The sequence below is a fragment of the Biomphalaria glabrata genome, chromosome 7 (assembly GCF_947242115.1).
Source record: "Biomphalaria glabrata chromosome 7, xgBioGlab47.1, whole genome shotgun sequence".
Lineage (NCBI taxonomy): Eukaryota > Metazoa > Mollusca > Gastropoda > Planorbidae > Biomphalaria > Biomphalaria glabrata.
The window spans coordinates 16,060,946-16,087,800 of record NC_074717.1 but is presented as its reverse complement, the minus strand read 5'-3'; the positions used below and the strand labels follow the sequence as shown (position 1 = coordinate 16,087,800).

The following is a 26,855-nucleotide window of genomic DNA, read 5'->3' as shown; positions in this document are numbered from 1 at the left end:
GAACAACTTTATAGTTATTGAAATATAAATCGGCATAGATATTTTTATTTAGCATTTATATGCTATTTACATTAAAAAACCGGAACAATGTATTAAAGATCATGTGTTTCTTGCATCGTTTAAGCATGGAAATAAAATCTAATATAATTTAGAAGAGCAAAAAATAATTGCTGGCATTGATTTGTTTTTCACAAAACATTCGGAACAATCTATTATAGATACTTAAAACTATTGCAATATTCCTGAATGAAAAATTAATGGTTAAATCAGATTTACAATAGCCTTCCTTTAGTGTTATTTGTTAATCTAATCGTGACGGACAGACCGACCAACAGACAAAACGCACAAAAATAAGCTTCTTTTATTCGGATGAGGGGCACTAAACAAAAAATAAATAAAATCTGATTTTTAAAAAAAAGTTTAAGGAATTGGTTTAGCACCATGGCATTTTGCGACGTTACGCTACTGCACGAAAGTCGCTGCATAAAAAGTCTATTTTAAAAAATGTGCGTGACATTTACATACAAAGTGCATTATTAGTCTTTATAAACAAACAGAAATGTTTTCTATTAATTTTAGCAGCTAGTAGACCAGAAAAAACACCTTTAACTATTATTTATATTTGTTGTAAACATTTCTTGTACATTTTATAAAAATATTTGATTTAGTGATAATGAAAATACACAAAAATTGTCCATCTTTGTTAGCATATTGTAACATTGCCTCCCTTACATTTACGTAATTGTTTTAGAATTGGTGTATTTTTATGAAAAAATCGCTTGCATATATAATTTTATAAATTAAACGGTTTGCTTTTAGAAAACCAAAAGTAGCCGTTCACCTAAACTTTTCACGCCGCATTTAATGGTGAAATAATATTTTTCATATCTCTTCTAGTTTTCGAGATCTGAGTGTGACAGACGGACAGACGGACAGACAGACAGACGGACATTTTGCACAAACCTAATAGCGGCTTTTCCCCCTTACGGGGCCGCTAAACAGAAAAACAAAAACACAATTTGTTTAAAAAAACACTTAAAATGTTTTGGGCCCATCAAAATATTGATATTTAAAAAATCTTTACAGTGGGGACTACCCTCTTGTGTGCTTCATATGGATTTTAAGACAAAAATGTATATATGCATATGTTTATTTTTAAATAGGAAAACATGTGAGCTTTAAGAAGAAACTTTATAGGAATATTAGTATTAAATTACTATAAAGTGTAATAGAAAAAAATGCATTCATACTAAGTATCATGTAACAAAATAACATCACAAACTAACCTCCATATAGTCATCATCATACCAGTTATTAAAGACAGTGACTCGAACACCAATCTGTTCTCCCCACACTATATACTTGGGATATTCTACTTGCATATACATGAATCTTGAAGCATCAAACTGATTCAAAGCAATAAAAACAATAAGTTTAAAAACAAAATACTATTTCAAGTCTTTTGTATATTGTCGCAGCATTAAACACTGGCCGCTGATTTGTTTCCAGCGTACGTACCCTCCCCCTCCAATTTTGTTTTATTTTCCATTGTCAATAAAGTATCTTGCATCCTTTGCATCGTACCGCTCTACCACATTGTGCAGTACTCTGGGTGTCTGGAAAATAAGGCACCGGATATTTAGGCATACGGAATTTTAGGCACACCTAATTTTGGCACCGGTAATTTGGGCATTTTTGACAAAGCGGAAAATTAGGCACCGGAAATTAGCGACCCCAAGTTTGAAGATAATTTAAAAATCTTAACGTACATTTTATCCTTAGACTATGGGCTATTGGTAACGTTACTAAAAAATACTAACTATAACAATTTTAACTGCATTTTCATGGTACAAAAGAAAAGCTTACTAAACGGAAAAATGAGAATCATGAGAATGTGAGGAAAAAAAGCTTCCAGATATATGATATGATATGATATGATATGATATAAACATTACAAGATTCAGGGGAGGTTATGTAGACATGATTTTCCGCTTATTGCTTCACCTCCACCACCAACCCTAAGTTTCACGGGTGATTTTCAGTATCGATAATTACGCAATTTGTGTAAATATTAAATTATTATTGTACATATTTTAGATTACATGTTAATATCATAAAATATTTTGTATATATTATGTCGCTACCTGAATGACGAAATTTAGTATAGAATTCACACAATTTTTATACGAATTTATTACTTATGTTAATGATATATACAAATTATTTATATTTCAACCTATTTTTAAAATTAATTCGCCCCCCTCTAGTATGTTAGCCGATTTGGTAGGGTCGGGAGGGGGCGATGGCATTAAGACCGCCCCCCCCCACATAAACTTTCGCGTGGTGGGGGCGGTACAATTTATTCGTAGAAATCACAGCTTGCTTACAGAATAAATTTAATATCTATGTACCGATAATTAAAACTTGTTATTTGTGTTTTAACCGATCTTTATATTATGTCGTTCCCCTGTTGGCCGATTGGGGAAGGGGGCAAATACCTCTTCTGCCCTTCCCACCTAAGCCTTTGAGTGGGGGGGGCGGACCTACTTTTATGGAGAAATCATAGTTTGTGAACAAAATTAGTTAAATTAAAATATAATTTTTAAATTATGTCGCTCCCCTTCTGGTATCTCGGCCGATTCGGTGGGGTAAGGAGGGGGCGATTGCATCTACTGCCCTCCCCACTCTAGCCCTCTGAGTGGGGGGCAGTTCTATTTTTATGGAGAAATTATAGTTTGTGAACAAATTTAGTTTAATATCTATATAGTATTGATATGTGAATCCATTTGTATATTATGTCGCACACACTCAAATTTTATCATTAGTAAATATAAAATGAAAAATGGTTGTACCAGGTAGGAGGGGCGATACATGTAATCGCCTTCCGCCCATCGGACAAATCAATACTTTTTCTTTTTGTATTATGGTTAAGAAATTACAAAATAAATAAAAAATCTGTCACTTATATAAGTTATATATGCTACGACTCATGGGTGTAGCCAGGGAAAATGAAATCCCCCGGAAATGAAATCCCCCCCTCCGAAGGGGGGGGGGGAGTCGGAATTTAGTGACTGATTTTTGCTTTGATTTTGTTTATTTTAGGTGAGATTTTAATACTAAACCATCACTTGCCCCAGCACAACCAAAGGGGTTTTGAGTTTAAAACCCCCTACCAGGGGTTTTTGAGTTTAAAACCCCCTACCAGAGGGGTTCGAGTTTAAAACCCCCTACCAGGGGGGTTCGAGTTTAAAACCCCTACCAGAGGGGTTCGAGTTTAAAAAAACCCTACTAGGGGTTTTGAGTTTAAACCCCCTTACCAGGGGTTTTGAGTTTTAAACCTCCTACCTGGGGTTTTTGCAGTTAACTCCCCCTCTTCTATAAAACAAAACAAAAAAAAATGCAAACGAAAATCCCCTAATTCCAAGAGCACAGATAAGGAAGATTTTGATTTTAAAACCCCGTCTAAAATTTACGATAAACCCCCTCTTTAATATAAAAAAAAGCTAATTACGCATTCAAAATGTTATGAGCGTAGCTAAATTGTTTTGACTCAGTTTTGAGTTTAAACCCCACTTCAGCGGGGTTTGAAGGTAAAAAATACCTCTTTAATAATAAAAACAAAGCAAATTATTCACTAAAAATGTTATGAGTGTAGTCAAAGGGGTTTTGAGTTTAAACTCCCCTCCAGTGGAGTTTGAAGCTAAAAAGTACCTCTTCAATATAAATAAAAGAAAATTACTCTATTAATCTATGAGCGTAGTCAAAGGGGTTTTGAGTTTAAACTCCCCTCCAGTGGAGTTTGAAGCTAAAAAGTACCTCTTCAATATAAATAAAAGAAAATTACTCTATTAATCTATGAGCGTAGTCAAAGGGGTTTTGAGTTTAAACCCCCCGCTAGGGGGGTTTGAGGATAAATTTAAATACATCTTCAGTGTAAGAAAAAAAGCAAATTACTTTTAATAGCAGGAAAATGCAGTGTAGATACCTCAGAATATGCATTTTGTTGTTTTTCAATATCAGAAATAGTGCTTGGCGGCGGGGCTTCGCTCCGCGCTGGGGGAGCGCTAGACCCCTTTGCTAGTAATGGCGGAGAATCTACAATTTTTCCACTAACTCATGGAAGAACCTATTTTAGGGCACAATAAACGTCTTCCGAAAGAATGAAGGGTCAGAATGTAATAAAGATTTTGTACACACACACACACATAATAAATACATATAATTTTTTTTTTCGCGAGGGGGGGGGGGGTCGGGGGGGGGAGAAAAAAATTATTATCCCTAAGGAAATTTATCTTACAATTTGTGCATTACACCAAACAAAAAACATTATAACTGTAAGAAACCAAAGTGTACATCCACACCAGACTCTTTCATAATTTACATGTGACAAAGTTTATACCAGATTGTTCTTATTTAATGATTTGATTGCCAGGGGAACAAATTAGTGTTTGTGTCTGTTTGTCTTTGCTATCGGTGTCTTGTATCTCTTTTGTGATGGTAAAATCACAAAATCCTGACACAAAGGGTGATTCTTTATTTCGAGGATCTTGTTAGCTTTTTTATAGATGTTTGTCTCAAACAACTGCCCAAATGGGGTTTGTTTTTTTGCCAATGATTTTACCAGCAGCATTTAGGATTCTATAAAGTTTATTTTTATTTTTAATGCTCAGATTGCCATACCAGGCAGTGATATTGAAACTTAAAATATTGCAGATGTGAGCGTGATAAAACATAGCCAAGGCCTTTTCGCTAACATTAAACGAGGACAGTTTTCTTAGTAATCGTAATCTATGCTGCCTTTTTTTGCTGATATAATTAGTATTTGCAGTAAAATTGAGTTTATTGTCTAGGATAGTACCAAGATATTTAAAGGTTTGCACAATTTCAATAGTCTCTCCAGCTACAGAAACAATATCATTTTCTTTCTTGTCCCTACGAAAATCGATTATCATTTCTTTGTTGTTTTTTTACATTTAATAATAAAAAATTATCTTTACAGTATATATATATAATGACTAGGCTATTATGACATTCTTATTCTTAGATTTTAGATCTAGATCTACATAAAATTATAATATTTTCTAGAGATCTAGATCTAAATTTTTATTTTAAAGATCCGCCTTAGGCATCGGAGGTGGAAGACCTTTATTATTTTTCCTGCCACGAGTAGGTTGACAATGTTTCACTTCCGTATAGCATGGTGGCAAGATAAAATAACCAATGAGGAAGTGCTACGAAGAGCAGGAAGTCAGGACATCCGCAGCAGATGCCTTGGCTGGCTTGGCCACGTTCGTAGAATGCCAGTAGGTCGACTTCCACAAGACATTCTGTATGGCGATCTAACAAAAGGCAGCAGAGCCGCTGGTCTCTCACTTTAACGGTATAAGGATGTATGCAAACACGACATGAAGATCTTCAAAATCGACATTAGCAGCTGGGAAAAAGTTGCACTGGAGATAGAGCATAAAGTCTCGGATTGCAGATGCCATACACAACAGCAGCAGAAAGAAGAGTGAAAATGCAACGGCGCCTGTTGATTACAAATGCCCAACCCGTGACTGCAGCTGTGTATCAAGGATTGGCCTCTTTAGTCACACAAGAAGATGCAAAAGGTTAATATCATTCCTCGAGACGTAAAATGACATAGAACAAAGATCTAGATATATATATATCTCTATATAAAAAGAGATGTTTTGATTTAGAAAAAAAAAATGGATTTAGGACGATTAGTTATTTTAATAGTTCCATTTATTATATTTTTACATTCACTCATTCGCTTTTCTTATAAAAGTATTATTCTGTTTAAGTGTATCTATTATACTATATCACCGACTATACCAGTGATACGCAAGTCAAGCCCCACGGGCCGCGGGTAATATCTGGCTAGTACACGACACCATCAACTTAAAGAGCTTAACAACTCAGTGCGCCAAACTAACGTAACACTTTAATGTCCAATAAATCACAGCCGATACTGTACAATGGGCAATACGTAACACATACTGCACACATATTTCAACGTTTATAACGGTACCGCCGCATCAACTCTTGCACTGACATCTCCGCCTTGTCCTGGACTGGGTTGCACTGTTCAGGACTGACTTCACACATTGGGCTCGTTGAGTCGGACATGATCGCTGATCAAGATTAAGACGTAGTCTCGTATTCATGAGGCGTCTTGACAATACTTGACAGTACTCGTACTGCGCAGTACATAGCCACACCTCTAAATCACACTGAACCATGTCGTCTGTAGTGAACTGGACCGTAGTGAGCCGTCTTGACTGTAAAACCTCCGCTCTTATATAGGGTCATTAAGGTTCTAGAACCCGACGGAAATTCGATCGATCACATGACAACATCCGACGTTACTAACCCGAGTACTATTAACAACACAGATCCTTCCCGAACCGTCGTGTTGTCACTCGTCTCGGCGGACAGTCGCAACTCGTAACAGTTGCCCACTCGTCTAGCGCTGGCCTCGGTCGATTTGCGTCGACTGATTACACACACACTACTACCCCTATCCGCACCACCACCAGAGTTATAACAATATATATGTATACACACACATATATACACTAGCGGATCCAGAAGTTTTGAGGTGGGGGAGGCGATTTTTTTCCTAAACCCTAGAGCCAGTAAACCCTAACCCAGTGGCGTAGCATCCATGGCGCGAAGGGGCTCAATGAACCCGGCCCAATACCTTTAGGGGCCCACAGTCTGTGCCGTAGCATTAAAAACGCGAAAGGGTTCATTGCGCTTGAGCCACTAGCGGATCCAGAACTTTGGAGTGGGGGCGGGCGATTTTTTCCCAAACCCTAACCCTTACGCCTAGTAAACCCTAACCCTACCCATAAACGTGCGTACAGGCCTTTCTCTTGATAGCTCGGGGGTCTGCGGGAGCGCTGTAAAACTCACCAGTGGAGTTCGACGCCAAAAGCGTTTTCTTGAATCTTTCACTGCAGAAACTCATTCTCCTGACATCTACAGCTCATTATTATCAGTGGGGTTCGTGGCGAGGCTCCGACGTCAAAAGCGTTTTCCTGCATTTTTCACTGAAGAAACGCATTCTCCTGACATCTACAGCTCATTATTATCAATGCGGTTAGTGGCTTCGCCCCGACGCCCATAGCGTTTTCCTGCATTTTTCACTGAAGAAACGCATTCTCCTGACATCTACAGCTCAATCATCTCAATCGAAAAAATTTCGTATGAATTCTAAATTTTCCAAAGCAAAGTCTTTCTTAAAAATTCATGACAAATTACATAAACTCTGTCGCCATTATTCTGTTTTAAAACATACATTTTTTCGTCTGAAAAGGGAATGGTGAAAGAGTGAAAATGATTAATCCCCGCTCCTTTTTATAATTTCTGCTAATGATTGCATTTGGCATTAAAGAAAAGGGGTGGGGCGATTCAGACCTGGTACAACCGTTTTTCATTTTATATTTACTAATGATAACATTTGAGATTAGAGTGTGGTGCGACATAATATACAAATGAGTTCACAAATCAATACGTAGCTTATATATCCATTCGGATTTGAATAGGAAAACGCGTAGTGATCAAGTTTGAACCAATTGCGGTCCTATAGTTTCTACATGAAAAGAGTCATAGGGGCAACGAGCTAGTAGTCTACACAGGTTGCGACGTCGCAGGTCAGTTTTGAGGTTACTAAAACGATTGGTCTCGACTGAACCAGTTAATGTACTACACTGTTATTTCGGTCAATCAGTATCCAGAAAGGTTGGAGATAAAATATTCTTTTTTCTTTCAATAGGCCACTGTGCATATACATCGGATGGCCGTGGAAAAACCCGTATTAAAAAAACGCGGGAGTATTTTTCATTATTTATTCTGAAAACCCGTGGTATAGGCCTTCCGTGAATTTCGCGAACGTCAAGGGACAACTGTAGCACCTATCGTAAAATGTGTTCTTAAATAACATCAATTTGGCTTCGGCATTCGGACGCGAATTGGAAGAAAAGATACATATTATTATTATTAGTTCAAAGCCTCAAGCCAGGAAAGTTCCGTGACTGAATCCGTCTGTGACTGTCTGTGTAACTATTTGGTCATTGCGAGTGTTCTGGCTCTCCTATAAATAGTTAATTTCTGACTCCAGAGTTCTTAGCATAAATTATTATCTAGTTTGATTTTTCATGCCAAATGTTTCTAAATCATTAGTTACGTTTATTAACCTTAAAAGGCGAAATCTTTCACGCAAAATAATTACAATACAATATGTAATTTGTGAAAGGCCAATATTACAGTACCTAAGTAAGGTTTAGTAGCAAAAAAAAGGTTTACAGCCGTAGAGGCGGACAAGCCTGTAAGCATGGTGTGGTACGTAGATATAGGCTCAGGGACCCTCATATTATACTCGCCGAGGGCCCCGCGTTCTGCTAAGGCCGCCTCTGAATAATGATGCACATTTCATGCTTTTTTGTACTATATTGTTATAGTTTTATAGTCAATAGAACATTAATCATATACTATTTAGCACTAAAATGCATTTTTGTTTGTTTTTCAATGTTATAGCTTTTCTGTTTTACCTTAAAGATTGTAAACAAAAAAATATTTGATATAATGTTCCTCACGGAGCCACTTCCTGCTAGCGAACATTACCTGTGGACATCTCTTAAAATCTTTACTATATGGAATTGTTCAAAAATTCTTTTTGCAATGTCTTAGTTTGATCAATTGAAATGGGTATTTAATAGAAAAAAATATATTTAAAAGAATAATAAAGTTCTGGGGGTAAATTGGTGTTTAACAGGAATAATGAGGAAAAAAAAAGGGGAAGGGGAGCAAAAGATCATTGTTAAAATAAATGTCGAACATTGTCAATATAAAAGTGTACTAAATCAACATCTTTGAGTGATCGAACGTTTGTATTAAGATTCATCAGTAGTAAATAATGAGAAAATACACACAAACTCTAGACATTATACTAATGCAGCTTGTCTTTGAGAATAATGAGGAGTGCAGTATTTCACGTGCATACGCAGTCCCAGCTGCGACCTACATATTTTGCCACATCAAGCGCAGACATAACTGTCGTTCTCCGATGATCGATTTAGATTCTCTTTGAGCTGTCTATATCTGTCCTCGGCAGTGGATTTGCTCAAAAGTGTAGCCTTTGTTAGTGAGCTACAAGCTGTGTAGTTCTAATGCCGCCTGCAACCAGGTGCACTCTTCTATGCCAGTTAAAGAATGTTGGCGCCTATGTTGGTCTCGATAGCCGGAGGATTCAGCCCCCGTCGCCTTAACGTTGCGCCTCCGTGAAAACGTCTAGCAGTGGAACTAGAGAGGCTAAAAACGGGAAGCGAGCAAGGCCCCTGCAGGATACCTTGGATGAGCTTATTGTTGTTTTTTTTATCTCACTCGGGGTGGGATGGAACAAATTGCCAGCACCTCAGTCCAAAAACTGGACCTCATTAAAGGTCTCGATAGCATTTCTTGAAACGTCTGTTGGGTCGATCAACTTTCAGTTCACAAAAAAAGACTGCCTTTGTCATACGTTCATCCCCCATACGGGATACGTTTCTTGTGCAGCTATATTGTTTATACCGGCATTCGTAAGAACATCGCTTTTTATAGTGGCTTGTCAATAGAGTAAAAGCTACCTATACAGCTACCTACACGGATTTCCGCAACAGTTTATAAAGCACTTAAAACACAATAACTAATCATACATGGCAAATTTAATTAATTTTTTCTGTCAAAAATGCTAAATTTATTGTGACTTGGTAAACTAATAGATCTCATCTATGAATCTGATTGGTCAATTTTTCTTTTCAAAGCAAATGATTAACTATTCCCAGTTTAGATAGCTTAGAATAATTAACATAGTCATACTATGCTCGTTACTATGGAGATAGCTGCAGAGAACTAAAAGTAAACTTAGCTTCATTATGCTATGTGACACAAAGAAAATGACTAACTATTCTCAGATTAGATAGCTTTGAATAATTAACATACCCCTACTATGCATAAGTGCCTACGCTCCTACTTTGAGTTCTGCACCAGAGGCCAAACACCTGTTCTATGACAACCTTTCGTCTGCTTTCAGCGAGATCCCAAATAAGGAACAGGTTATCATCCTCGGTGACATCCTCGTTGGATTTGACAACTCTGAATGGGACAGCTGTATTGGGCGTTTTGGTGTCGGAAAACTAAATGAAAATGGACAAAGGCTCCTCGAGGTTTGCTCACTACACTCACTCCCTGTGTGTCACTAATACATATTTCAAGACTAAACCACAGCACAGAGTATCTTGGCGGTATCCTCGCTCCAAACACTGGCACCAACAAGACCTAATCTTGGTAAGACAAAAGTGCTTAAAATTTGTCAAGCTTACCAGGTCCTATCACAGTGCAGACTGTGACACATATCACTCCTTGGTATGTTGCAAGATCAATCTTCTCCCTAAAATAATTCACCATACCAAGCATATTGGAAGACCTCAGTCGGATGTAAGCAAGATGTGCCACCCTGATCTCCAGAGACAGTTTGCGGAATCTTCTGAACGCGAGTATAAAAATGTCTCTGGAAATACAGAAACAGAAAAATGGGAACACCTCAAATCCACCATACAAAAGACTTCCCTGGAAATCTTTGGAAGAAAAATTACAAAATAAAATGATTGGTTTGACTTTAAATCAGCTATTTTAGCACCTGCCATCAGAGCAAAGAGAGATGCACTCGCTACATACAAGGCAAAACCTACCCAACGCAACCTGTTAAATCTGAAAGAAGCTAGAGCCAATGTACAGAGGACAGCAAGGATCTGTACCAATGAATACTGGGTAGAGCTCAGTGAGAATATTCAGCTAGCAACCAAAGTGGGCAACATATGAGGGATGTATGAAGGAATAAAAAAGGCTCTTGGACCCTCCCAAACCAAGTCAGCACCTGTAAAATCAACCATTGGTGAAATTATCAAAGACAAGTGCCAACAAATGCACAGATGGGTTGAACATTACTCTGAGCTCTGCGATGGTATCCCCCCAGATGTTATAAATCAGAGGTTCTCAACCTTTTAAGCTCGGCGACCCCTTTTACAATCCCTCACTATGCCGCGACCCCCCCCCCCACCCTCACACACACAGCAATAGAAGACAAAAACAATCCATATTTTCGATGGTTTTATGCGACCCCTGGCAAATCGTCAATCGATCCCCAAAGGGGTCGCCAACCACAGGTTGAGAACCCCTGTTCTAAAACAATGCAAAACTACACTAATCCAACCTTTACACGAACTGCTTTGCAAATGTTGGCAAGAAGGTGCTGTGCCACAAGACCCGCGGGATGCTAAAATCGTTACACTTTATAAGAATAAAGGTGACAGAAGCGTCTGCAACAATTACAGGGGAACCTTTACTATTTTAACTGTGAACAGACCTTGATTTTAATGATATGACTGTATAGAATCTGGCCATTGTTGTTTAGAGAGAGAGGGATCCTTAAGGGACTGCAGGCACGACATGGCCTAAATTGTGCCGATGTGCCTCAAATCAAAAATCAAATCAATCAACCAGGGAGATCAACGATTGACATGATTTTCTCCATCCGCCAACAAAAGATGCCTTTGTATATAACGTTCATTGACCTGACAGAGGCCTTAGATCTAGTAAGCAGAGATGGCCTCTTTAAAATTTACAGATAATAGGCTGTCCACCCAAGCTACTAAATGTAATCGTATCTTTCCACCAAAATATGATGGGTACAGTGCAATTCAACGGTGCCAGCTCCGAAAGTTTCAGTATAAACAGTGGAGTTAAACAAGGATGTATCCTGGCCCAAATCCTCTTTGGAATATTATTTTCACTGCTAATCCACAACACGTTTGACAAATCCACCGAAGGCATCTATCTCCATTCCATATTTGATGGCAAACTCCTAAATATTGCCAGGCTGAGGGCCAAAACTAAAATCAGAACCACCCTCGTAAGAGATTCGCGGATGACGCAGCGGTAGTGGCACACACACAAGAGGAACTTCAGTCACTTATGTCCCGCTTCTCTCAGGCCTGTAAAGAATATGGCTTAACTATAAGCACGAAGAAAACAACAGTTATGGGACCACGTGCTACAGCACCACCTTCCATCCTTATAGACCAGTGATCTTCAACCTTTTATGGCCTTCCGTCCCCTTTTCGAATTTTTTCTTTAAAAAAATCCGCCAGCGCCACCCTCTAAAAAAAAACAGTTATAAGGAAGCGTGAGAAGGCAAATTTGAACAAAATATCATCTATTTATTAATTTTTATGCTGTCAATAACACTTATCCCGCTTGGGAGACGACCACATGCCAAAGGCGATTGTTGTGAACTCCTGTCGAGCTTTGAGGAGGACTGAGTTACAGAGGTGCCCCCCTCCCCCGTGTGCGCTATAAAGATTTACTCAGGCGCCATTTCGCTCTTACTGGCATAGAGGAAAGTACCTGGCAGCATTCTCTGGGAGCAGATAGCCTCTGAGAGAAACAGTTCGAGAGCTCTTACATAAACTGCGGGACAAACATTTGATACTCAAAGAAACGTCATTATTGAAGACAGGCGCAAAAGACCAGCATACAACGGCTTTGTCTGCATAAAATTCGGGAAAATATGTAGGTCGCAGTTGGGTTTGCGTAGTTATGCGAAACACTGGACTCCGTCGTAATCTTCGGAATTAAAGGCAAAAACAGCCAATATTATCATTATACAAAAATTATGTCAAATAATTTGCAGTGATTACACACAAAAATTAATTGTAAAGACTTCTTTCAAATCCTAAGAATAGTCTTCCTTTAAATTTTTGAATATTAGGGCCTACTGTTTTAGGTTTAATTGTAAATTTAGTTTTATTTTTTAATATAAATATTATTATTGCTGAATTCACTACAAAAAGAAAACAAGCTAATGGGAACCTTGTGCCTCCTGCAGTCTGACAATATTAGAAATTTCAAGCTTTAAGTTAGCCAAGGCAAGGCGAAGGTCTCCTCTACTGTGAATAGTGAATAGATTTGTTCTTTATTCTATATTACCTATGTAGTCATTGTAGAGTCCAGTCTATTTCTTTGCTTATTCATTAAGTTTGTTACGCACTAAATCTAGATTAGCCATGTATGTTTACTGAAAAGCTAAAACATAATTCCGATTTCAACCATAGTTTTGGAATTTTACTAAAACATTTAAATGCAGCCACATCTCTGTTGTGCCTCCAGGGGCGTAGCTAGGAATTTCCATCGTTTGGGGGCCAGGGGGCTTGACATCTTTAGAGACCGCTGCATTTTGCGTAATATTTAATTTAATTAATTTAAAAAGCACTAATTTGGCCCCCTCCCTTAAATTGGGTCCAGGAGGATTTTCAAAGTTCCCCCTCCCCCTACCCTAGCTACGCCACTGTGTGCATCTATGTTTACATTCTTTTTATTGAAGACATAGTTTGTAAATCAATTTTTTTCATGCAACTCAATTTGAACATCAGTGACAGATGTTTAATAATTGTCTTTTTAGCGGCCCCCGAAAGGGGAAAAGACGCTATTAGTTTTGTGCGAAATGTCTGTCCGTCTGTCCGTCTGACCGGCTGTCCGTCTGTCCGTCCATCCCGTTTAGATCTCGTAAACTGGAAAATATATTAAAAATCCGACACCACAATATTTTAGACCATTCAAAGTTCTGAAGCAACGGCTACTTTTTTTTTTCTGAAAGCGAAAAATCTAATTTTTAAAATCAGTTATGCAAGCAGTTTTTTAAAGAGAAAAAGCTAATTAGTATGCATTATAAGTTAGACCTCATTCAAAACGAATAGTAATCTTGTAAACTTCATTTTCATATACTTTTTATTAATGCCAGAAATGTCTATATATATTTTTTTGCTGATTCGAATAAGAATAACAATTAGATCAATGATAAGACATCAGTAATGCCAGGGGAGGCGCTGTGGCTGAGCGGTAAAGCGCTTGGCTTCCGAACCGGGGTCACGGGCTCGAATCCTGGTGAAGAATGGGATTTTTAACTTTAGAATCTTTGGGCGTCCACTCAGCTCTAATGGGTATCTGACATTAGTTGGGGAAAAGTAAAGGCGGTTGGTCGTTGTGATGGCTACATGACACCCTCGTTAACCTTAAGCCACAAAAACAGATGAACTTTACATCATCTGCCCTATAGACCACAAGGTCTGAAAGGGAAACTAGTTAGGCCAGGTTCACATCTAACTTTACATTCACTTTCACCTATCCTTTGATCTGCTGGACCGTTGGGGCACTACACAAGATCTGTTAACCTTCTTTCTCCATTCTTATCTCTCATTTGTCTTTGATATAATTTCATTCGGATGTTCTTTCTGAAAATATTGAAGCCTGCCTGGGTGGACCACTTCGGGGGCCGATTTTGAGTTTGTGTTTCCACACAAACTGTCTTTGTAATCTTGTTGTTTTTAATATTGTTTTAATTGTAGATTTTTATAATTGTTCATGAATATTCTTAAATTATTTATGATATCGCTATATGTTCGTGTAGCCGACTTGTTTTCATAACCTCATCTGAAAATGCCATCAAAGTAGAACTTACTTTTTCTAGTGGCAATTCAAGGAAATATTACATGACATACCAGTGAGTTTTCGTAACAACATTTTATCAATGTTTTTTGTTTTTTAAAAAGTTAAATTATTCTATTAAATGTTACCTTTAATGTTTTTTTGCAATTAACATTGACATATCAATATTGTTATAAACCTGGTGGTGACACAGATGGGGGTAGTGGTGTGAGTGTAGTCAGCCGACGCAAATCGCCCCAGGCCAGCGCTAGACGAGCGGTCAACCGTGACGAGTTACGATGGTCAGCCGAGACGAGTGTCAACACGGTGGTTCGGGAAGGATCGACGGCGGTCCGGGAAGGATCGACGTCGTGAACAGAGCTCAGTAGCGTCACGAGAGTTGTAGTTATCTGACCACCTAGAAACGTCGAGCGGCGTTCTGTCCTGTTCGAGAAGGCCAGTAGGGACCCTATATAAGAGCGGAGGTGTCGCAGTCAAGACGGTTCACGGCAGGGGTTCAGAGCCCGGTTCACTACAGTCCGGTCGACTACAGCACAGTTCAGCGGTGTGGTTCTGTACGGAGCATTACGACGGTTCAGTGCGGAGTACTGTCAAGTACAGTTGAGACGGCTGGCGTCTTGATCTTGGTCTGTGATCGAGTCCGACACAACGAGCCTAGTGTGTGAAGTCAGTCCTGAACTGTTGAACCCAGTGCAAGCCCGGAACGAGACGTTGAGGCCAGTGCAAGAGTTGATACGGCAGAACGGTGTTATCGGAGAGATATTTGTACAGTGTACGTGTTGCCAATTGTACAGTATTGGCTGTTATTTATCGACATTAAACTATTACGTTACTTTGGAGCCCTGAGTTGTCAAGTTCTTTAGGTTGGTGGTGTATGGTACAGTTTGCAGAGAGCCTGGATAGTGAGATTCGTAACAATATATTAACATATGTAGATAAAATAAACTATATTCTAAAAGGCGTATTACCTACTTTGTTTATCAAATCCTAAAAGTTTATACGCGCGAGATCCAAGGACAATAGAAACTCTCTAATCATAGCAAAAGAGTAAGAATTTAAAAATAGAAAATGGGATTCCAGGACTCACTTTCTAACGCTGTTTCTGTTCTTAAATTAGAAGCAAGTTAACTATAATTTTTCTATATTTAGTTTCCCAGCTTTAATGTTGAAGAATTTTAAAATTTGTTTTGTTTCAGAGCACCTTTAGTTTCTTCCGCCTTTATCCCAGCGCCCACTTACCGCCCCATTTTGTACCCAGCGCCCCCCTACCACCCCTTTGGCTCTCAGCGCCCCCCAAAAATCTCGAAAACGCCCCCATGGGGGCGATATCGCCCCCGTTGAAGATCACTGTTATAGACGATAACAAGCTGGACGCCGTAAATGAATTCTGCTATCTGGGATCCACAATTCAAGATGACCTGTCTCTCGAAGAGAAGATACAAAAACACATAGGGAAGGCTGCCTCAACCTTCGCTAGACTCAGGCCAAGAGTTTGTGAAAACCAGAAGCTCACTACAGTGACCAAAATGGAAGTCTACAAGGCATGCGTTAAGAGTACACTACTGTATGGCAGTGAATCATGGACCACCTACGCAAAGCAAGAGAGAAAACTAAACTCACTCCATTTGCGATATCTCCGTAGGATCTTGAAAGTCACATGGAAAGAAAAAGTGTGCAATACTGAGATCCTTGCGCGAGCATCTTTACAGCCCTAAGACAACGCTGCTTGCGCTGGCTTGGACATGTTCGCCAGATGGAGGACAATCGCATCCCGAAAGTCGTCCTATACGGACAACTCGCGACTGGCTCAAGAAAAACTGGTCGCACCCACCTCCGTTACATAGATGTAATAAAACGGGACCTCAAATCAGTGAACATCAAAACTGACCATTGGGATGACATAGCTCTAGACCGCACCAGATGGAGCGAGACAGTGACCAAGAAAGCTATGGAGAGTGAAAGAACATGGGTCTCAGCTCAGGAAGAAAAACGTACAATACAAAAATGGCCAGCTCCTCTACCACCGAAGCAAAAGCCACCTTAACCTGCGATATTTGTGAACGGGAGTGTCTCTCCGAAATAGGGCCCCACATCCACATGAGAAAGTGTGTGAGATGAACCATAGTCGTTCTACGACTGAAGGAAGGAGGCCAACACTATGCAGGGTAATATTTTATTTTTGCTGTTGAATTATTACAATGTGTTCATTCAAAGTCTACTGTCCCATACCAAAACAAAGTAAAATGGTCGTAACTCAGCTTTTCTATGCCTTACTTGCTCACACTGTACATGAGCTCCATCTCGCGGTCAAAGAATTTGCGTACGCTGCCGCCTCTTTTTCTTTAACTATAAACCTCGGAAAAAACTGAAGTCATGTCCCAGAAGTTACCCAATGAAAACTTCTCAGCCCCAAAGACCACCGTGAATAGACACCCCCCCCTTAACGAGGTAGACAAGTTCATAAATCTGGTAAGAATAGTATCAAAAGACGCATTGCTTTTAAGGGAGGTTCATAAGCGTCTGATCGGGCCAGTGGTGCTTTTGGACGCCTCCAAGCGAGAGTGTGGCGAAACAAATCACCCCGCCTGCAAATATCAAATCAAGGTTTCAAAAAGTATTTTTAGAATAAGGAACTCATAGGTTTAACTGTATGCTACGTGTAATTTTAATCCTAAAAAAATTCTATACTATCAGAGGCTTACTTTTAATGGTTGCTGCATAATTCCAAATCCTAATTCTTGACTTATAGAGATACCATTAATTACCCAAGACAATGGATATTTGGGAACATCCACGCGAAAATCTGTTCTCCCATCTGGCCTAAAAGAATGTAAAAAAACAAAAAATCAACAATCATGAGAATTTAGAGTCTGATCAAAAATGCTAACAAGGAAGGGAGCTGGGAAAGCAAACCAATGAAGACAACACTACAAATAATGTAGGTTACTAACGCAACACTCAAACTCAAACATTAATAAAAATGTGTTTGTAAACCTGTAAAAATATGCTGTACAATTGACAATAACACTAACAAAATAGTTCTTTATTCAGCTATCTTAGCTCTAACTATCCTCCGTATGTTCGGGGTATTACTCTTGATACCATTACATAAATCTAAAAGGGGATTCACACATACTAGTATTACATGCAGGATGAAGGGACATAAGATTCCAACCAGCCATCCAGCTAAGTCAGCAGTATATTCTACACGGTGACTCATGAGTTGTCATGAAGTGGAAATAAAATAGCTTGGTACAGATAATTGCAAGATGTTTATGGACACATACACGGGACACCAAAATAAAAAGGTAAAAAAAGCTATTTGAAGGAAGTCACTTCATTGTTATAAGATGGCTTCGTGTCATATGCGTTCTGGACTGTCGATCAGTGGTCTCGATAGTCCCGGGTTCGAAACTACTATCATCCCCCGTCGTCCTGCGGGAGGTTTGAGCTAGAATGTAATTATCTGAAGGAACATCCGAAAACAAATAAAACATTTTACAAATCGCCATTTTTCAGGCCGTTTCGTGCCATTTCAGCTCTTTCAAGTCACAATCTACCTATTGACCCCATAACCCGATGATATACTAAATAAATTCGGTACCAGACGTTTTGGCGCAGGGGACATTTTAGCGCTAGATACTGTTACGAATCTCCCTATCCAGGCTCGCTGCAAATTGCACCAAACGACACCACCAACTTAAAGAACTTGACAACTCTGGGCTTGAAAATAACGTAATAGTTTAATGTCAATAAATAACAGCCAATACTGTACAATTTGCAGCACGTAACACAAGACTGTACAAATATCTCTCCGCCGTATCAACTCTTGCACTGGTCTCTCTGTCTCGTCTCGGACTTGTACTGAGCCATTGTAACGAACGGTAGATCGGGAAGTTGTGACTGACTGGTCTCTGATACCTTCGCTCTTTATATAGGGTCCCTGCTGGCCTTCTAGAACTGGACAGAAAGTTGCTCGACCATTCTGGGTGGTCAGATGACTACATCCCTCGTGACACTCCTGAGCTCTTTTCACGACGTCGATCCTTCCCGAACCATCATGTTGACACTCGTCGTAACTCGTCACGGTTGACCGCTCGTCTAGCGCTGGCCTGGGGCGATTTGCGTCGACTGACTACACACACACACACCACTACCCCCATCTGTGCCACCACCAGGTTTATAACAATATCATTGGCTTCCATCATTCGTAGAACGATTATGTATCATCTCGAACACTTTTTCATACGGCTGTGGAGCCCTACTTTGGAGAGACACTCCAGTCCACTTATACTGCAGGTCAATGTAGCTTTCGCTTTGGTGGTAGAGGAACCGGCTGAGGCCCATGTTTTCTCAGATACCTGAATAGTGTTGACATGCTACCCCATCTTTAATTATATCTGAGTTCTGCTAAGCGTACTGGATGACATTCTTTATTTTTTTCTTTGCAAAAGACACTTAAAAAAAGAAAAGAATTGACATTTGTTTATTATGCGAACAGCAGATCCGTAGCGAGAGGTGTTGCTGCATGCGTGCGAAATTAAAAAATGCCTCCCCCCTTTTTTGTATTTCTAGAAAAAAAATCCATTAAGACTGAGCTGGCACTGTACCGAAAGTGTAATTTAATTTAAATCCATTTTTTGCAGACCATTCCTTTTTTCCTTTCATCTTCGCACCGTTGTTGTCTACCTCAAGTACATCAATGAAACATGCATTAGAAACAAGTTTGGATTTACGTTTATTCTGAAACCTATGAACGTGGTTCCATTTGATAAACATTAAAAGCTGATCTAGTTTACGCTAATTGTTTATATAATCAACAATGGATTTATAATTGATGAGTGGGTATATTACAATGAACAGTGTAAATGATTCTGATCTGTATACGATTTCTCGATAAATTTGAATGCTCAACAATGTTATATAGTCTGGACGTAAATAACTTGTTTCTCTTATTTGTAATTATAAGTTAAGTATAGGCCTAATCCGAAAGAAAAGACTCGAAATACAAAAGTTATTTATAGTGAAACTTTTTCATAATAATTTTAACCATTCTATTTTGAACAAGGTTACAAAAGACAGTTTGCGTGGAAACACAAACTCAAAATCGGCCCCCGAAGAGGTCCACCCAGGCAGGCTTCAATATTTTCAGAAAGAACATCCAAATGAAATTATATCAAAGAATGGAGAAAGAAGGTTAACAGATCTTGTGTAGTGCCCCAACGGTCCCGCAGATCAAAGGATAGGTATAAGTGAATGTAAAGTTAGTACAACGACCAACCGCCTATACTTTTCCCCAACTAATGTCAGGTACCCATTAGAGCTGAGTGGACTCAGAGGCGCCCATTGATTCCAAAGTTTAAAATCCCAGTCTTCACCAGGATTCGAACCCGGGACCCCCGGTTCGGGAGCCAAGCGCTTTAACGCTCAGCCACCGCGCCTCCCCTGGCCTAACTGATGTCTTATAATTGATCTAATTGTTTTGAAAAGGCTCAATCTCTTATTCGAATATCCTAAAAAAAAATATAAAAATTTCCGCATTAAAAAAAATGTTCAGAAAAATGATGTTTATAAGAAAACTATTCATTTTAAATTAGGTCTAACTTATAATGCATACTAATTAGCTTTTTCTCTTTAAAAAACTGCTTGTATAACTGATTTTAAAAATTAGATTTTTCGCTTTCAGAAAAAAAAAAGTAGCCGTTGCATCAGAACTTTGAATGGTCTAAAATATTGTGATGTCGGATTTTCAATATCTTTTCTAGTTTACGAGATCTAAACGGGACGGACGGACGGACAGACATTTCGCACAAAACTAATAGCGCCTTTTCTCCTTTCAGGGGCCGCTAAAAATGTGTATCCACAATCATCTGACATACGCGGACTTAGAAGTGCCTACAAATTTATCCAACACACCACTAACACAAAATGAAGTAACTCAGCGATGAATATTTTACTTGAGTTTAATACAAAATAAAGAATCCAAAGTACAAGTCACGAAGACAATGATTTGAAATGAAAAACAATAAGGCGGTGTTTCTCACATTTCCGGGTGGTGACCTCCTAGATTACACAATTTTCGTTCGACCCCCCCCCCCCCCTTTAGAAGCTGGGACCCAGAGGAACGATGCATTCACTTGCACCTATCCTTTGATCTGCTGGACCGTTGGGGTACTACACAAGATCTATCAACCTTTTTTCTCGATTCTTATCTCTCATTTGTCTTTGATATAATTTCATTCGGATGTTCTTTCTGAAAATATTGAACCACTTCGGGGGCCGATTTTGAGTTTGTGTTTCCACACAAACTGTCTTTGTAACTTTGTTAGGTTTTATTTTTCATTATATTAATTTAACACTGTGTATAGAATTCAAATCTACGTAATGAAATTTTCTTAAAACGAGTCCGTTTATTTTCGGAAATAGTGTTGCCTACTTAATTTTTAAATGTTAAAAATTCTTCCTTGAGATTAAAATGAAGAAGCGGCAGGTTTCCGCTCAAGTCGGCAAGGGGTCTGATTTCGGGCGTGGCCCGGTGCTGGGTGTATTCCGGCATTTTCAGCTTCAGAAATTCTTTTCCTAGCGTAAAAAAGGCCAATACGGATGTGTTTTCTTTCTGAACGAACTATTCCACTTAGCAAAAAAAAAATTCATATTAAGTTTAATAATAAAGATCAATAGTATTATGTAAGGAACATTCTAGGTACATATAGCGCACGGACGTCTGTAATGGGCGTGATCTTTTTTTTAAGTTAGACTTCTCTGTCGCAGACCTTTTTTTTCACACAAAAGTCATCATTATAATGAAAAGCGATTGTCGGAAGAAATCCAACCGCTCCTACACAAAATAAAAAATCCAGAAGAATCACACTAGCGGAGACGTTTTGAAATGTTTTCTCCAAAACGTTTTTACCCATTTTCTGCACACGCCTCTTGCAAAAAGGTTTACATTTGACAAAGTCTTATTAGAAGATGAAACGACGTCTATTATTTAAGATTTAAAAATTTTAAAACATTGGTAATAACTTCATTAACGTAACTGTATAATGTTAGGTAGCTCTAATATTAATTAAAAAAAAACAGAAACATTTTTTTACTGATTCTATTACTAAGAAAAGAACATAATTATAATGTATTTTAAACTAGAGCTCAAAAGAATTTGACATATGCCTAAATATTCTACGCTAAACTAACAGCCATTTAAAATACGGTATACGGATGTATGCAAACGCGACATGAAGCTCTTCAAAATCGACACTAGCAGCTGGGAAAAAGTAGCACTGGATAGATCCACATGGAGAGAGAGCATAAAGGAAGGGTCTCGGATTGCAGATGCCATACACAATAGAAGCAGAAAGAAGGGTGAAAATGCAACGGCGCCTGGTGATTACATATGCCCAACCTGCGATCGCAGCTGTGTATCAAGGATTGGCCTTTTTAGTCACAAGAAGTTGCAAAGGGAAAAGATTGTCTCTTGAGACGTAAAATGCCATAGGAATGTGCAACTAGAGCTGATAGAATAGCTGTCAGATTCGTAGTTGAAATCGAAGTATATAGGATCGGATGTGCCCAAATTTTACAGTTATTTACCCTGAACGGTACGTTGAATTGCGGAAATTTGCAGCCTGAATTCTAGCTATGTTTGCAAGCACTGATCTCTGTGAGCATTTCTTTTCCATAATGAAAGCTACAAAAACACCTCACCGTTCGAAATTATCTGATCAAAATTTCTCATCAGTAATGAAAGTGTCAGTAGCAAACTAACTTCAATAAGACATTAATTATAAACTTAATTGTATCTCAGAAAAGATGTCAAGCATCAGGACAAAAAAAAAATTGTTATTGTAATTTTTTTTACAACAAATTTAGCTAACTAAGGCACAGGTATGCCATTAATTATTGTATTCTATTGTACTGTTTCTAATGTACATAAAACTAGTAGGTTGTTTAGCAACTGATTCTTTGCTTCGGCCCCTCAGGTCATAGTAAGTTTTTTATGTGGCCAATACACCTAAATGAGTTTGACATGCCTGGTTTAAAAGATATATTTTTCGAAATTGAGTAGGGGTGATTCGGGTGACATATCTCCCCTTGAAGCAGGTTAAGTCAAACAAATGAAGACAAGACCAGCACCGAGCACTGGTCGTTGATGTCATGCGTCCGACGATCATCTCCTTCGGACTAGTCATTACATGTGACACCTATCCCGCCCCCTCTTTTCTGGGCACATTTATGAACAATATATCTGAGGAGACCAGCCGCCTTATAATCGAAAAAAGTCTATTGACACAGACACAAGAATTAATGTAATTATACATACCAACAGAGGAACATCATTGAGTACCTCACGGTACTTGCACACAACTTTTTAATGAACCCTTAAATTCTAATGACTTTGGGTAATGACTCTGGTTTCTATGCATACTTCTTAACTTTTGTACTTTGGTAAACATGTTTCGTGTATTATATTTTTACTTATTATTAGAAAATGTGTAATATATAGCTGGAGATACTATATAGGCCTATTCATTAAATATTTACTTTTATGTAAACAAATAATTGCATCGATTTTTTTCTATCATCGTTTCATTTTGTTTTTGTTTGTAAATTAGTGTAATATCTGAAGCGAAAATGTTTGAAAATAAAAATGTGCCTCTTAATAAACAAACATACACAAGCTATAAGGTATATTAAAGAAAATGATGTGAAATACAAACACACATTTACATATAGTAAATGATAAGTCACATTGATCAATGGACCTTGTTATAGTTCACATAAAATAAATTTTGTTAGCAGATATAAAAATAATTACTCAAATACCTTATTACAAATATAATGTACAAAAATTACTAATGTTTGTCGCTTAAAAATGTATTTAAAAATGTATAATGAACAGTTTTTTTCAGTGTATTATACCAAAATAAACAAAGTATACATTCCCCACCCCCCCTCCACGAGAAAAAGTTTTAACAACTTTGACTATTTCATGCACGCAAACTGTGAAGTATGGAAGGCAGCCTGGTCTTATGTAATATTAACCAAAAATAAAGGACAAAAATATATCTTGTTCTGTAAATGAAAAATGCGCCTTAACACAAACACTCATACAAAACATAAGATATGTATCATTCTTTTTAAAGAAATAATACGATGAACGTAAATAATGTGACCAAAACATTTCGCGCCAAACCGTCCCATGCGCCAAACCGACCTTCGCGCCAAAACGGCAGCGCCAAACCAATCGCGCCAAAATAGGCTGCGACAAAACGTCCTGCTTAGAAAATAAATTCTATTACATTTAGAGTTAATCATTTAAAATTCTATAACAATAAAAAATGTTTGTAAATTGCGGTGGAACCGTTAATCCTTGTTTATGTTTGTGCAACGTCGTGAGAATGTGTTCGAAATTCGAAATATTGATGTAATGTGCTGCTGTCTGAGCTCTTATAAAAAACAAAAAAACAAAGATTATACGAAGTGTAGTTGTATCAATTAGTTTGGATCAGTCATGTAATTAAGTTTTGTAATAAATCTAAACCAACAACAATAAATCTGTGCTATTAGAAATATTTTTACCAAGGAAATAGACACTATTCGTTTTGTATGGTCTGTCTGTCCGTTCGTCCCGTTTAGATCTCGTAAACTAGAAAAGATATTGAAAATCCATCATGATATTTTAGACTTTTCAAAGTTCTGATGCAATGGCTACTTTTTTTTCCCCTGAAAGTAAACAATTTAATTTTTTAAATCAACAGTGCAAGCAGTATTTCATAAAAATACACCATTTTTACAACTATTCACTATTAACCCTATATCGCGCTATGTTGCAAATTTGCTACAAACCCAAAAAAGTCGAATTATTAATTTATTTATTATTACTTTTTAATTAAATTTTTTATTTCCGATATTTTAAAGCGAATTGAATTTGTAGACACTTCCTCTTCTCTCTTGATGTTAGTAGAACAGAATGTAGACTATTTTGCGATCAAAGTGTGCTCGATTTTTTTTTTTGACTGATACTTGACAACAGGTAAGATTCTTTTCATTCTCATTTAATACTAAAGTGAAAAATCATTGTGAAAAAAATATTTCTATGATGTAATGATGTTATATTAGTTGTAGAATTAAAAAATTAGCATTGTATTGATTGTACTAATGATTCAATGATAATGATTGTTTATATCAACATAATGATTGATTCTGTTAGTAACATGCCTACAGTCCCGCATTATGCGGAACCGTCCCACAAAATCATAAAAAAAGCTCACATGTTCCGCCGTTCCGCATTCACGATTTTTTGTTCCGCCAAGTCTGAATTCCGACACAAAAAGAAATATTAAAAAACCGCCGTTTTTTCATTATTTATTAATAGTGCGAAATGAAAATACTGAATGCAAAATAAAATATATGGGTCTGTGTTTATTGTTTACATTTCATCTCCCGGATCCGGCGAGTCCTAAATTTACGAAGATATGGTTGAGCTAGAATCTAGATCTACATCAATATAAGTATATAGATCTACTGATCTAGTAGTCTAGGTCTAGATACTTTTTACTAGTCTAGATCTAATCTTAGAATCTAGACTAGTAAGTGCTAATAAGCCAAATGTTCCATTTAAATCCCTTTCTTTTCCCGACTATGGCTCTATTACTAGATCTAGATCTAGTAGTAACTAGGTTTCTAGAGTTAACTAGACTAGTAGTCTAGATCTAGATTCTAGATCTAGTGATCGTCTAGTACTGTATACCGACTAGATCTATTTTTAGTCTATTCTAAATAACTAACTCAACTGAACTGGTTTCTAAGTGAAATCTTAGAAAAGGATTTTTAACAAAAATACGTTATTAAAGATCTAGATCTAGACCTAGATTCTAACTTAGACACAGTAAGTTGAGTAAGGCTAAGGCCTAAATAAGGCTATATATCTAGATCTACTAATTAAAATAATTACATTTTTAATTTATTTACATAGATCTAGTGACTTTTTTTAGAAGTAGGACTAGCACTTAGACTAGAATCTAGATAACTAGATGTCAAAACTAAATCTAGATATATCTAGAAATTAAATAGACTTAGAAGGGGATAGATCTCTAGATTCTAGATTTTGATTTTTTATTTGAGGCACATCGGCACAATTTAGGCCATGTCGTGCCTGTAGTCCCTTAAGGACTACTCTCTCTCTCAACAACAAGGGTCAGATTCTATACAGTCATATCATTTAAATCGAGGTCTATTCACAGTTAAAATGTAAAGATAGTAAAAATTTAATTATTTGGTAAAAATCTAATGTAAATAGTACATGTTCACAAATTCATAAATCAGATCTTCGCAGATAGCCCCACTTCCCGGACAAAGCCCAGTACCTTCCCAGGGTCGACATCAAATAGTGTTTTCAAATTAGTGGCTCTAAAACATCTCTCCCTGACATCCTGGTATCTGGGGCAATCAACGAGGATATGTTCCACGTTGAGGCGAGAGTCACAGTACTCACTAAGTGGGGGCTCCTCTCTCTTCAGCACAAAAGAGTGCGTGATGTAGGTGTGGCCAATCCTAAGTCTGGACATGGTCGTGCTACCACGCCTTGTCAGACCCTTAGATGTGGGCCGCCACCTGACATCCGCCACAATCTGCCTGAGTTTACTGTGAGTCTCAGCCTCCCATCGGTTCTGCCACTCTCGATAGGTAGCAGAGGCAATACTTTGTCTCAGGTCCGAGCAGGGAATTTGGGTTCCTGACACCGCATGATTTAGGGCTCTCTTTGCTTCTCTGTCTGCGGCTTCGTTTCCCTCAATGCCAACATGGGAGAGGACCCAGATGAAGGTGACATCCCTACGGTCGGCTGTTATTTGGTTCTAGATTCTAGATCATTTATATGAAATATATGTATTGTTACGACTTTGGAGTAGGCTAAAGATAGTTAACTCACCGATTGTCAGGTCGCCGATATTCTTCTCGTTGCAGAAGCACAATCTACTACGAACAGTCAATAATCCGAATAATCGAAACAATTGCACAGTCCTCCTAATCAAAATGTACATACAACTATTCACAAAACCGATTTAAGAAAAGAAACAATCCTCCGTTGAGAAATCCACGATCATAACTCCAGTTCCTTTTTCCTCAACACACTCGCTCAGGTCCGTTTCGCCTCCAAAACATAAACAACAATTCAAAAAGATCTCACGTGGGGAAAAATGGTCAGTCGGGGGGGGGACAAGTTTACAACAGTATCATTATGTAATAAATTTAGTTCTTAATATTGTTATGACTTTGCCATGCGCACCGCCATTCAGGATAGTGCAGAA

At 38.1% G+C, this 26,855-nt stretch overlaps 1 protein-coding gene across 2 annotated transcripts in view; it reads right to left on the bottom strand.

Moving 5' to 3' along the window:
- Positions 1–26,855, bottom strand: part of LOC106069365 (alpha-2-macroglobulin-like) — a 237,685-nt gene that overhangs the window by 67,541 nt on the left and 143,289 nt on the right. For both annotated transcript variants that reach the window (XR_008778985.1, XM_056036079.1), the window contains exons 19-20: positions 17,250–17,367; positions 1,287–1,406 (exon numbers count right to left, since the gene is read on the bottom strand). Coding sequence is in view for 1 of the 2 variants with exons in the window: in XM_056036079.1 (XP_055892054.1) it covers positions 1,287–1,406; positions 17,250–17,367 (238 nt within the window). In the remaining variant the exon portion in view is untranslated. The remainder of the gene's footprint in view (positions 1–1,286; positions 1,407–17,249; positions 17,368–26,855) is intronic.